Source organism: Stegodyphus dumicola, chromosome 10 (assembly GCF_044657685.1).
Source record: "Stegodyphus dumicola isolate Sdum_Otavi_A_Nest chromosome 10, ASM4465768v1".
Lineage (NCBI taxonomy): Eukaryota > Metazoa > Arthropoda > Arachnida > Araneae > Eresidae > Stegodyphus > Stegodyphus dumicola.
Genome location: NC_140777.1, coordinates 164805541 through 164820185, shown reverse-complemented (window position 1 = coordinate 164820185; position 14645 = coordinate 164805541). Strand labels below are relative to the sequence as shown.

General features: G+C 30.6%; 2 protein-coding genes across 3 annotated transcripts in view; one reads left to right on the top strand and one right to left on the bottom strand.

The window, feature by feature from the left end:
* LOC118188086 (uncharacterized) overlaps nt 1–11445 on the top strand; it is a 250801-nt gene extending 239356 nt beyond the window's left edge. For both annotated transcript variants that reach the window (XM_035358436.2, XM_035358437.2), the window contains 3 exons: nt 727–852; nt 3385–3507; nt 5971–11445. In XM_035358436.2, coding sequence (XP_035214327.2) covers nt 727–852; nt 3385–3507; nt 5971–5990 — 269 coding nt within the window. In that variant the 3' untranslated portion in view covers nt 5991–11445. The remainder of the gene's footprint in view (nt 1–726; nt 853–3384; nt 3508–5970) is intronic.
* The window catches only part of LOC118188089 (uncharacterized), a 282828-nt gene that overhangs the window by 239775 nt on the left and 28408 nt on the right, over nt 1–14645 (bottom strand). The gene's annotated exons all lie outside the window — the stretch shown is intronic.

Genomic DNA, 14645 nt, shown 5'->3' with positions numbered 1-14645 from the left:
GGCAATATCGATATTTGCTATCGCATAACATACCTTAACCACTCATTAGGAAGTATTATATTTCTGAGTTACCTCTGAAAGGAACAAGTAGTAAATATTGTTACTGAAATTGTTGTTCCAAAAGTCTGAAAAAGGTTATGTTCAATATTAGTTTTCGAATGCTGAAATCAGTCGCTAAAATATGGAATAAGTTAATGGCAAGAAACGTAATTTCATGGCAATTTTAATGAGGGATTCTTTTTCAATTCAATAATGATTATTATTATGAATGGTTATCACCAATCAGTAATGAATATCATTATGACTGTGAAAAATATTTTATTATATTTATTCCCTTTCATTACATTTTATGATAAACGTAAGCTTTATTAAGAAAATAAACGTGGTTTATTCTCTTACTAACTATTTCTTTCTTCTGAAATAATAGCAACTGTTATTACCATGGAAATCAGAAGAAGAAGGAAATGACATTGAAAATTGAGGGGGTGTCTTATCTTCCTAAAAATCGACAGAGTTTTACTCAAAATATACACCAATCTAAGGTTGTTCCTTTCTAATTTTATAATAGCTTATTCAGCTTCCAACTAAATCATGGGAATTAAGCAATTTGTATAGATTATTTTGCAAAGGCTACGTAAAAATAAAAGTCAAGAAGCTGAACTGCATTAAAAAACTGACAATAAATCATGATCAAAATTCTCAATCCAGCTTTTATGTCTGTCACAGGTATCCCTTGCGATAAGGACTCATTTCGATGCAACAACGGCCAGTGTCTGCCCCAGTATGTGTTCTGCAATGCAGTCACTGATTGCTATGATGGGTCGGATGAAAGTTTCTTATTATGCGAACGAGGTAAGGACATTTCATCAGTATTAGATATCTGTAAGCAATGATCATGCTTCTCTTTAAAAGTTTTGTTTTTCTCAAAAATTGGTTTCATCTATTTAATGAATATATGGACACCTCTATCGCTATATTTTTGAATAAATAACTCTTTTAAAAAAATTGGTTGTTCTGAGGGTCCTTAAATTCTAATTAATACATTAAAACAAAAGTTCTTATTCGTTATTTAAAATTCCGAGATAGAAGTGATAATCTAAATTCGTAGATATTGGTAACGATAAATCGAAAAGTTAATTAATCAGAATTAATTCAGCGAAGAGAATAGGGAAGCATTATTAAAAATATTAACTATACATGTATGTAAGTATTTCATATCTTCTGACTTCGATGGAAGTAATGCATTCCTTCTTACTTCCTTTCTTTCTATTTATGTTGTCTATATTCTTATTTAAATCGTGTATGTATCTACAATTTCAATAATAAAATAACAGTAATTTTAATAGCAGCTTCAAAGTATATTACATGCACTGTATACGAGTTAATACACACATTTACTTCAAAGTGGAAAGGTATAAAGAAAACCTTACTGAAAAATAAACTAAAACAATTTTCACTTTCAAAATAAGGTATAAATAAATTTACCTAGCGTATGATATGATTTCAACATTCTTTAAACAGGAAGTAGGTTCTTTAATTCAAAGATGAATGATTGGGAGTTGAAATCCAAGCACCAAACACTGTTTATTTATGTGACTTCTAAAAACACTTCAGAATTACGGCTTCTTACTTGCATTTCACTCTTGAGGTGTCACATTAATTCAGGATGCCGGGAAGCCTGTTAACGGCTTGCAACATCAATTTATAAAAGCATAGAAGGAACAAGGTTATGTTGCTAGTTAAGATATTCCCGATCAAGATTTTTAAAAGTATTCCTCAGTTGGTGTATAATCATTATCAAAGACTCTTTTCCACCAGAAACTTTTTAACATTCATGTACTATACGTTACATTCATTTTTCTCCGTCTATACCGTGAGCTTTCGTGGTGGAATTGAGAAGCACGTCTGGCAAGCAATCGGAAGGTCCGTAGTTTCATTCCTTATAAGAGCACTGCTATTTTTAACGTAATTCTGCTGCGAAATTATATTCTTATGATCTCTACAATGTAAAATGTGCTACACAGGTTTTTGATCAGATAAATCGGAGGGTCAATGCAGATAACCGTGGTATGCAGAAATAACATAATTTGCGCATTATGTCGAATTTCGGAAAGCCTAACAGACAGATTTTAATAATTGAATTTGGCATGAGCAATATCGGGTGGAATAAATATTAACCCAATAATATAAATAACCCAATAAAATAGTGGGTGACTGCGCTTGTGATTTGCCTGCTTCCAATCTACCGACAATTTTCCATCTCACTCCGCAGACACACATGGGTACGCCTACGTATTCAACCTAGAATGTTTGCAAAATTTGTAGGCGGCATAATTACTACCTTTGGTTTAACACTTTTTTTTTTTTTTTTTTTGCAAATTCTCTTAATTTTTCTCACGAGCGTGTTTGATGTTTGCGATTCAAAGACAGAGATTACAAAGTGAATAACTTAAAGCCGAACTGCTTAATATCAGGTAGTGGCGGTAGAGGATAATTTAGATATATTTTCTTCTTTAGTCTATTGCCAAACTCCTCTAAGAAGAACTCAGTTCAAAAGTTTTCAACATCCTTTCCAACTTTTAAAAATTAAAAGAAAAGTATCAAAATATTATTAAAAATTACCTTTTTAAATAATTGTTTAAAGGAAGCATAGATGGTTGCAAGCTATATGTTACTATAAAAGTTTATCATAATCATTTATTTTATATTTACATTTTGTGCAGTGTTTAGTGTACATGTAAAATAGTTAAAGAGAAATATCTGTAATGGAGATAATATATGGTTTTAAAAAAGTTATTTATAGTACAAAAAATTATAAAAACGTATTGCAAAAATATTATTAAGGAGCTCGTGTACTTTTCAAATGACCTTGTTGCATTAATATGCAGTTTACTATTTAAAAACTGCTTAATACAAATAAAGATCTTATTCTTTGCAACAGTACTGCTTCCTGTTCTAGAATATCCTCCCTCGTCCCCCGCGTGATCTAAACTCATTGACTGGTCAAAAATATGCGAAAGTGGGTTTTAGGTATTAATGATGAAAAACGTACTTTTAAAATACTCAAAACTTACTAGTTGTGCCAGATCTTCCAATCACAACTTATTACCATCGTCAGATTTGCGATGAAAGATGTTAACATCAGCAGCAACGTCTTTGCTTTGTCTTCAATGATTGAGCAAAATGCTTTTATTTTATATCAATATCAACATAATGTTTAGCGTTTTATTTTATAATTTAAAATGCGATTTGCAAATTCTTTCCATATACAAACATATATTCAACAAATTATGAAACAAAAAATATGAAACTTTCATCAAAATAAAATGTTAAAAAAAATGCTAGCAATTAATCTGCATAATTTTGTGTGGCTTATTGTTTCAGGCGAAGGATGCCCGGCGAATAGTTTCCGTTGCAATAACGAACGATGCCGTTCCACTGCCATCCTGTGTAGTGGGCTAGATGGATGTGGAGATAATAGCGATGAAGACAGATGCCAAGTTTGCCGTAAGTTTCAGAAAGATTTATAACACTTCACAAACACCTGACTTTATTCATTTCAGCATGATGTATACCACTCACATCAAGTATAACTATGAAAAAGCAATGGCTGAAATATACATCACATAAGATTTTTAAGTGATATGCTAGTACTTTCCAGCACGGAAGTTTTAAAAAAAAAGCCCAAATTTCTCAAAATTGCCATGAGAAAGAAGTATTTTCTTTATTTTAATGCCCAAATGGCTCTGGTACTTTATATCTGGATTTATGTACTTTTAATATATTGCCTTGATTCCTTTGATATATTTCAAGACACTTCCTTCGGATATCATAAGAAATATTCTAAGCCTTTACGGTCAGAGAGTTTTAATTTAAAAAATAAGCATGTTTCAAAAGTTAAAGGATTCATTACGTCAACTTTTGCTAATGGTTGAAACATCAGATGGTGAAAATTACAACGTGTATGATAGCATCAAGCTTGAAGTAATAATAACCCGACCAGACACTTGCTGAAAAGCATTCGTCGAGTATGATCGAACCCACATGTTATTCAGCAGTCTGACCGAAATTGCTTCTCAGCTACGCCGAAAAGAATAATTGGTACTGCATCCGAGAAGAGAAAGGTAGACGACGTATACATGGCGTTTCGGCTTCCCTGTTCCGAGTAACTCAATCTCACTACACGTCGACTCCACCTTTGGGCACGTCGTGGAGGTTCAACCTCCACTATTACCCTCCAGTGGAGCCGCGCACCACCTGGATACGTCACCAGGCAGCACCGGTCGTCTGACGACGTATACATAGAGTCGAGTCTTAAAGTACATCGAGGCGAATCGACACTTTTGCGTACGGGACGCCAGATGGCTTTTCTGCTAGTCACCGAACCGTCCAAGAACGGCGATCTATGTAAGAGTTTGATATTTATATAACTTTAAGTTTTAGTTATTTAGTTTCACATGAGTATTGATATTACTTATACTTCAAAACCTTTGCTTGATGTCGAACGAAGTTAATTCAGCTGCTGAAATAAACAATGAAGTACACATGATCCAGAAATCTGAAAACGATTCACCTCGCCCTGTGTCGCTTCTAACATATTTAAATACATTGCCTAAAATGACCGTACTTTAATGTCAGTTCAGCCCCTGATTTTCAATTAGAATTCTTCATACGTAATTTTTGGAAATGAGTCATTCTGACAAAAATACAGCTGTGTTAATGATACTAGAATACCCCGAAATTACGCGATTGGTGGGACCAACAAAAAGCGACGGAAGTTGGATTCGCGTCAATCGCGATCCTTTGCAGATTAGATACACAAGAGTTTTAGTTTATGACCAAGGGATGTAAAACACTTGTTTGGAAAAAATATATGTAATAAAAAGGTAGTTTTCATATTTATCAATACAAAATAGTATTCAAATAATTGTGCTATATAAAACGGAATTATTTAGATGCCAGTGGTTTCCTAAAATTTAACAGACCCATCTAACGACTCACTTCTTAATTATGAAGCGTGGGAAAAGGCAGAAATAAAAATACTGATCTCCGTTCTTCGGTTTTTTTTTTTTTTTTTTTTTTTTTTTTGTATACTAATGGATGAAGCAATAACTACACTGAGATTGTAAAAATTACATTGTCTGTGAAAAAACACAGTTATAACTTAAATGCCATTTCTGAAGAGGGATGTGGAGTCTTAGAAAATTAGCAAAAATTATTATGCTTTAATAAATACTATTTGTTCAAAACTAGTTCTAATATGTAGAAAGAATAGTGTTTTGTTTATCAGCGTTTTCTTAAATTATTGGCTATTTCAAACAGAAATTAATTATAACCATAAATGCTTAAAGAAATTTTAAAACGAAAAATGAGAAACCGCGCATCTTCTTGTTAACGGAAGTCAAATTATTACTGCATTTTAAAGTGACAACATTTAGTAGTCATTTATCATCAAGCTTGATATTTCAATATTAAACTCTGTAATAATAAATTCTTGTTGTGCTTGAATGTTGCATCCTAAGGCTATTCAATAACGTTTTTCAATTAATTTTTGTTACGTATATACAGTTCATTTAAAAAAATGAATTTCTTTTTATTTTTTCAATTCTGTAAATCTTATTTATAAACACATTCCAGTTTTTATTCTAGTGAAAACCTCCGCAAAAACTTCACGAATTAAAAGTTCTAGAAAATGAAAGAAATTTGAGAAAAAGTACTCTTAATTTCTATAAAAGTATATAAAAACATATAAACAGATGATAAAATACAGGAAAATTAATACGTTTCTTAAACAATAGATAAGGCAATTCGTAGTGATATCATTCTGTAACTTTCTTCTTATGTGATAAATAAAGATTCTAATTCGCTCATATTTATCATTTTATTCATTCATATTCATTTTATTGCGCATACTGACAAACTTGTAGTAATATCAGAACTAATCTTCTTTTTTAATTGAATCTGTTCCAGATTGTGAAAAGCCGGAATAAAAAGCTGCCAACATCCATTGTTCCGCCATTTGCCTGTGCCGTCTTTTTGTACATTATTTATTTTTTGAGCGTCTTACAGGCCAGGGCGCAGGCTGCCCTGCAGTCCGGACATTAATTTATTATATTTTGTATGCTGCAAGACGCTCTCTCGTGCCTTCAACTGGACGTGATGCCTCAACGTGTGCCGTTGGGATTCTTGAGAACTATGACCTCCATAAAATGACGAAAGTCTTCTCTGTGCTTAAACCTTGGCGAATTTAAAGTTTACAAGCATTCGTGGACATTTCAAGCATCCAGTAGTGATACTTGCATAGAATTAAAATTGTTTAGAATTATATCCAAAAATTTTCGGCTTCTCCTCTTTAGTATTGCAGATGGAAAGCGGGAAGCAGATCAGCACTCAACAACGAATACTTTTTGCCTAAAAGTTTCTATCTCGGTTAAAAGTTTCAATATTTTAATAATGAGAGGTAAAAATGTTTCTTTGCTTATTTTCTTAAATAGTCAGATTTCTAAACTTAACCCATGCATTTGCAATTTCAATGCACATGCTTCATTTTCCATATGAAGAAGATAGAAAATTATATCGATATTATAAAGTTAAAATACTCGCAGAAAATAGTTTAATAAATTCATTACAGACCGTAAATTTCTCTCACTTGGAACTTTTAGGCAGGAAAATAATATATATTTATACACATATTTAATATTTCACAGTACAATTATTTTTATATTGTATTGTGAAATGCTTACTTCGACAAAAATTATAATTTTTTTTACTTATAGTAGTTTTTATAAGTAGCTGGTAAAATTTTCTTCTCAAAATAATTATTTCATAACAGTAAATCAAAATAGTTCTAAAATTTCAAATGAGTGGCATTCACTTACCCTTTTATTTACATAAATGAAAATAATTTTTATAGAGAATGATTTGTTTCATGCTTTAGGAAGCACAAGAAGACTATCGTAATGTAGGAGCTTTTAATCAATTAATTATTAATGAAAAAACTATGGTTTGTGTTTATGTGAAGTTTTATTTGTCCCAAAGTTCCATTCCTTCAGTAACTTTAATTTCTCTTTGCTGGTATGTCTTCCTTGATAAGCATCAGTTATGACTGTGGTTCCCAAAGTTTTTTCACGTAATAAAATGTAGAGGTACATCTAGCGCAAATGTATAAATTAATTTGTAATCAATGAAACATCTGGCTAATTCAGGTGTAGTTTACAATATATATATATATATATATATATATATATATATATATAAACCAAAACATTTACTTATGCTAAAGCAAATTTTAAACACCTACGTATAGGTTATAAACTCAAACAGAAATAAAAATAAAATTGGATTTTTATTAGTATCTAAACTTTCACTAATATGTGCTAAAAAATATTTTTAAAACACTTATTCTGTGGTATTTGCTTGATAGAAAATTGCATCCGCACAGCAGGCTTTGTAGTACAAATCCAATGTAAACACGTTTTGTTTCATTTAGTGTCATATTTTAATATCATCCGCTCAACATAAAATTCTCAGCTTGTTTTGGGAACCACGATATTTGAAGCTTATAAAATGGTGGAAAATTCCTTGTTTTTTTGTCCTTTATATTATTTTTTTTGTAAAATCAAAATTTGATCATTCTCAACTTTTTGTTTTATGAACCATCTAACTGTAAGCTGCACATTTATGTACCGAGAACTAACTGAATGTTTATCCAGCTCTGCAAAATAAGAATTTTAAGCTTGATATATGGAATGCAACACATTCTTGATCTTTCGACGATTACATTTCAATATAAACTAATAATTTATTATTATTAGATGCCGCTAGAGACTTTTGCATAATTTATGGGTATATATGTAGGACAAGAGAATACTTTTTAGTGGTATTTAAGTTTTACTTGCAGCCTGTATAGGTATAATATAGCGTAATTAAGCTTGTATATGTATAACATAGCGGCTATGTTACATGCCACATTTTAGACATAGCGGGTGTGGTTTAAATACTTTTCCAGAACTACTTTATATATTTCATTGTAAATAGATTTTCACTAGCAGCTTCGCTGCCAGCCTTCGTCTGGCTTTTAAATGTACCGGGAAAATGGCTGAAGGGAACATTAAATTTAAAAACTGCGTAGAATTTTACTCTGCAGGACAACTTCATAAAAAACAGTTATTACGTATAACAAAATTACAATGAAATAAGCAATATCCCTTAATACAAATATTAATTATCTTAATAAATAAATAATTAAATTCCCTTTGCAAAATCTTAAGAACTCGAATGGTATAAAGGAGGTTAAGAACTTCGTTTCCTAAAAAAATCACTCAAAACTTTTCATTATCTTAAAGACAGTGAAATGAGCAATAAATAACATAAAAGAATACAAAAAACAAAAAAATTCTGAAAAGATATTATAATTAATGATATTTTACGTTATATTTTCAAGAGAAAAAAATTACAATGAAATAAGCTATATCCCTTAATACAAATATTAATTATCCTAATAAAAAATTAACCAACTTTCCGTTGAAGAAAAAAAATCATGCAAAACTTTTCAATATCTTACAAACAGTGAAATAAGCAAAAAATAACATGAAAGCAACTCAAAAAACATAAAATTCCGCGCAGAATTTTACTTTACAGAACAACTTTATCAAAAAAAATCAATAAAAATGTATTGCCAATCTCTTAAAAACAGTGACATAAGAAATACGATGAAAAATTGTTGCCAAACCCATATTTCTAAAAGAATGAAACTATTCAAAATGATGCGATTTCATCAAAAATCTATCACCAACAATAACACAGGAAAATTGTTGCCAAAATCACATTTTTAAAGATGTGAGAAGTGTATTCGGAAGCTTCATTTAAAATTTTTTTTTAAAATACAAAATATTATAGTTTTTCCAAAATTCTTTTTGTAAAAGCAGTCGCAAGTATGAAAGTTTAACGTGTCCAAAAATAAAGAAAAATAAACTGTACATTTTTAAAAATAAACTTTTTTAGAAAATATCCTGTTGTAAATGTGTTAAGCTCCCTTTGTTAAATAAATTCGTCTTTAATCGATTTATTGAAACACGAAATTTATTTTAAGTTCGTAAAATAGCTAAGTGTCTACGTTTCATGACGATGTGAAAAAGGAGTGTGTAAAGTAAAATCTCGCTTTCCTATAGCCCATTATGTCTCAAAATGTCGCGATTTCGTCATAAAACATTAAATAAAAAAATTCTAATTCGAATTTCGAAAAAATCGCCTCGAGGTGCACTGGCTCTTGTCTAGATGCACCTATGTACCAAATTTCGTAGCCGTGGGTCTATTAGCTTACGCGCAGCAAAAATTTAGACTGTTAACTTTCATTACCTAGTTTTCTATCTCCTAAATTTTTGTGTTTAGACGAAATATATTATTCGCATATTTGCTTCATGTATTATTAAAAGAATGTCGTTGAATCTATCGAATAGTTACCAATCATCAAGAATATATATACGGAATGCATCAGGGAATAGAATAATGGTCATGTGTTATTTAGTATTCAAAATATATTAAGCAAAACCACAGACTAGAAATTGGTTTATTTTATAAATTTTATGAAGAATTTCTTTTGAAAATTTTCAAATCAAATTTTTTGAGAGATTTATAGGTTAGGTTAGGTGTTCAGTGACAGTTAGGTAAGAAAAATGGTTTCGTCTTTCTTTTTCTTTTAGCGAAGGGTTTCAGAGTTTGGGAAAACCAAACTGTATTGCATTATGTCTCTTGACGACACATTTAAACCATTTTGTATTCAAAGCTATAGGAACGAGAACATTTGAATGCTAAAATGGTTACTGAAAGAATATGCCAGTTATGCCATCTACTAGCCTATCTAGTAGCTTTCCTTTGGAAACTGGGAAGAAAGTGTTCTGATGTTAAATTTCCAATAATTTTGCATAGTTTCAAAATTATGTGACTTTCCCTATATAAAAGCTCATAACTACCAATGCAAAAAAAAAAAAAAATAATCTTACATATTCAAATATATAGAACTATGACAAGAATTTTATCGAAACATACAGACTCAAAATATAATTGTGTTAAAAAAAACGCAGATTTTACTTATTTACTTATTTAGAAAATTGTTATTTACTGCAATACATAATTGTGTTCTACGTCACTTGGAGAAAAAAGAAAGGCCATATTTTCAAACTCAGTGACATTTCAACGGGTTACCTGATCACTACTGTTCTTTAGTGCTAGATCGGTTCGAGGTGCGCAAGATAACTAATTATTGTAGTTCTTCTGTAAGCATAACAGGTCCCGAAATCTGAAGTTTTCCTCAGAGGTTTTTCTCAATGAAACTTATTTCATCTGCAGTCGGTGGACTTTCATTAATGTACACACACTCTACTCTGTCAAACTGAAAGTCGGCCGAATAATGTGCATGTTTGTGTATTGCAGTATAGGTGGTAATAGGTGCTAGGTAATAGATAATAGGTGGTAATAGGCAATAGGTACGTTGAAGAAAACTTTAGTAAATAAAAGAAAGACATTACATTGTCATTATTTATTTTCAAGTTTTGTGGCAATTTTAATTTTAATTTACATTAAAAGTAAATTAGTTAGTCATTAATTTAACACATTAGAATTATTTGAAATAAATAGCAATTTGAAAATTTTATATTTAACTATCAATATATTCGAATTACAAAATGGAAGTGATACAAATATTTCGCAGATACCAACCAACCTCTAGATTTCACACAGAAAGTAAATATAAATTGGAATTTTTTCTTTGCGTCATTATTATTACCATTTATTTGAGTTTTGATAAATTTTAGTAAATAAGATTTTAAATTTAGTTTTAAAATCTTTCGTTAAAAAACCATTTTCTTTTTGGTAAGGGAAAAAGAAAAAAGGAATTCAGCCCGAATGTAATTTGAGTCAACTGCTTTGCAGCATTTATATTTCGCGTTGCTAAGTATTGCTGTGAAATTTTTATTCATTCTAATACCAATCGTGTTATTGTTTCCGTATTATTTTGCTAATTCAATACAAAAAAAAAGAAAAACATTCATAGTACTTAAAATAATTTACTAAAAACATATGTCTCGACTTCAGGGAATATTTTTCGCGCTTCAGAATCGAAAAAGGGCTATTTTTTCCCAGTTTTCTTAACAAAATAATGGCATGCTGATAGCAAATTCTTGGATCTTCTCTCACGCTGAAAGTCGCATGTGTTGTTTTCCAAGCAAATGCTTAAAAATTTTCTTAATTAAAGACAGTTTTTAAGAGATTAAAATTTTTATATTCCATTGCTTAGGAATACAAGAGCTGGTGATTTTATTCATTTCTCAGTTTATTTATTAAATTATATTGCTTCATGAAATCAAATTATCATTGTTCTTACTAAGGAAAATATTTATTGTGGCTTTCATTACATGTTTCTAAATAAAGTATCTTCTCAGAACTGTAGCATGCTTTCTTTACTTAGAATTAATTTAACATATAACAAGAATATTATCAAAAAATTCTATACATAACATGCTTATTTAATTATTATTAAATAACAAATAGAACAGTAGACCATAGAAATTTCTGAAAGCATTTTAAATTATTTGCATTATGGCATGAGCGCCTGTGTCCGATCATGAGATTTTTTTTGTCACTTGATTGATATATATATATATATATTATTCTTTAAGATATTTTGATTTCTTACTTTCTTTAATAATATAAATATTATCTTAATTAATGAAAGTTTATGAAAACAGAGACTAAAATAAGTAATTACACAAATTTAGCTAATAAATACTGCTTAAATCCAGACCTTCACAAGCGGATTCAAAAAGCCATGCCACTCAGAGAAATAAAATTAAAAAAAATAATTGTTAACATAATTGATCATGTTAATTTTAGATTAAACATGATTAATCATGTTACACATAAAATTAAAAATCAGTGTCATCTAACCTTGATATGTGAATTACAGTTTATTACCTGAAATATTTTTAAGGTAAGTAGTAATGATAGGCTTACAAGTTTAAATAGTAGTCCCCCAGAAATTAAAGATACAAAATGTAAAATCTTTTAAAATGAGATGTTCAAAATGGCAGAACCAAATGGAAAGAATGATATGCTATGATATTTTTTTTAACGTAAAACCAATACTACGATGAGGCTTCTGCGCTTTATTTAATAATTATTTAAGGCCTGGTTTACTGTATTTATTCCTCTGGATCGCTTGTGTACAAGGCTTGCAACAGTTACTTCACTCAGTTAACAATACTTCTGTATCGCGTCCACATAAAACAATACATACCTCTTCATGTTGTTTAAAACACTTAATATGGAGCAGTCTAACTACACGGTAAATAACAGAACATTATATTTTCCATACAGAAAAAATTACAATGACTTTTTAACGAAATTTTCGCCGAATATAAAGTGAAGCGTTCTATTATCAAGGATCAAATACAGTCAATTTATAAGAAAAACTAATAAAAAAGCTAAATTTATTAAATGTATGAACTTTTAATTAATGTTAGCAGTTAGTTATAGATATTCTTAGGAAAGTTTTTGTAGAATTTCATGTGTTCGTATTAAGATATAAGGACTGAAAAATATTTCTTTTCGTTACTAAGCAATTCCCTCCTTCATTACCACGTGCATTCGTAGTGTAATTGGAAGCACGTTCTCCTAGCAGTCAGGATGTTCTAGTTGGGCAGCTAACTCTTCATCTTTTCCGGCCTCAAAAAATTATGGAAACCTACATATGGCGCCCGAACTAAAAAGTGGTGAATCATAATTCGTCATCACTTGGATTTGGCGGTAGGGCCCCCTCCTTCCCAGCTCTCTTTAAGTGGAGAAAAATATAAGAAACTTTCTCTTTCCTCAACATATACCTTCGTGATGTAATTGGAAGCACATCCAATCAGCAAATAAGAGGTCCGAACTTCGAATCTGGACAGGTATGCTTAGAAATACGTCTATTTTAAGATGATGGTAAAAATTTTACAGATTATAACTCAAAACGTTTTTTGAAAAATTTATAAAAATTATTTAAAAATACAAATTTAAAAAATAAATCATAAGAAATAGGCGAATTTTATTTGGAATGAACCTAAATTTCGAAATGTGAATGGAATAATCAAATAAGATAAATAAAAAAAGGGAGATTAATTAATATGTACCAAACTCAATTAACATTAAGGAGCTAAAATTTTGAGAGCTAATTTTTTAGAAACTACTCTTGCGATTTTTTTCAAAACTTGGTAGTTTGGCGAAATTGAGTCGTAGAATTGAAATGGGGAAAAAATGGTATGTTATTTCAGAAAAAGTTAGGTTTTGTGTCAAAATACCTATATTAGAACAATGCTATACATAAATCTAATATATATCCTAAGTCGCGCTTTCGAGACATGAAAAACCCAAGTTGAATTTCGTCAGTCGGTCTAGTAGAACGGGAGATATTCCCCCCCCCCCCGCAATGTACCTACCCTTTCAAATTAATGCAACTATAGGAGTCTTACCTGTAAGCTCAGTTCTTCTATTTTAAATAGGTTGTGCGGTTCGACCAAAGAATGTCGCACTCTGCAACAGTTAAATTACTGCGCGAAGCGTTTGTCAACCTTCGACCCTAGGTGAAGAGACGACCTTCTCAACCAACAACGCAAGATTTGGAGGATATGAATGTTACCGTTATACTAATTCTTGGATGCACACTAAATAGTACTCTGGCTCGTGTATTTTATGCACCCAGAGCCGAGACTATCATAGTACAGATCTCAACTAGTATACTAAACGATCCCAGGGTAGAATACATTTTAAAGGGTATAGAATCAATGAATACGGACTATTCTTCCATTCGCTTCTCAAGAAACACTCTGACTTCTGAGTATCATCGTGATATTACTTTTTTTAGATATGGATAAAATATTACCAGTCTTCTAAAAAAATTACTTTCTTGTGGCAGACAGTTCCCGCCTTCTTTTCCGTAGCCAATTATAATTACTAAGTTCATAAATTTAACTGTTAACCGATTAAGACGTTCTTTGGCTGTTTAAAAAAATGCTAAAAGTAAAATGTTTTTTATGATCAGATTATTCCGAGTTTACTGAGAAAGCAGACTGAAATATAATCTAATAATGCTCAAATTTTTATGCCATTTAAAAACCAGGTAACCTAATAAATATATCGTTCTTTATAAGAATGCTGTGACTCAAGTGTTGGGCATTGCTTTAGTCACCTTTAAACATACACGCAAATTCTTAAAATAAATTAAAGCTAATTCCCTTCCCCAAAATATCCTCTAAAATAGTACTTATGATTAATTTGTATAAATTAAAACAGCGTATGAGACTCTAAGCTCGCTTAAAATGCTAACTTAGCAAACCCATAATCTATAGATACCGTTCATACAAATATTATGCTAGAAAAAAGAAGAAGGAATACGCAGCATTTTAGAAAGCCTACTTGATTCGTGCAAATAAAGAGCACTAATTATACGGCACTCAGTGAATGACTGAATGATTAATGCCTTAGAGGAAAGAAAGAAAGATTCACGCACTGATTGCAATGGCGATGAAGAGTTAGTAATTTGAACAAATGCTCATAAATGCCCCATTAATCAGATTGGTGATTACATAGATAGCACTCAGTTAAGAGATGGGTTA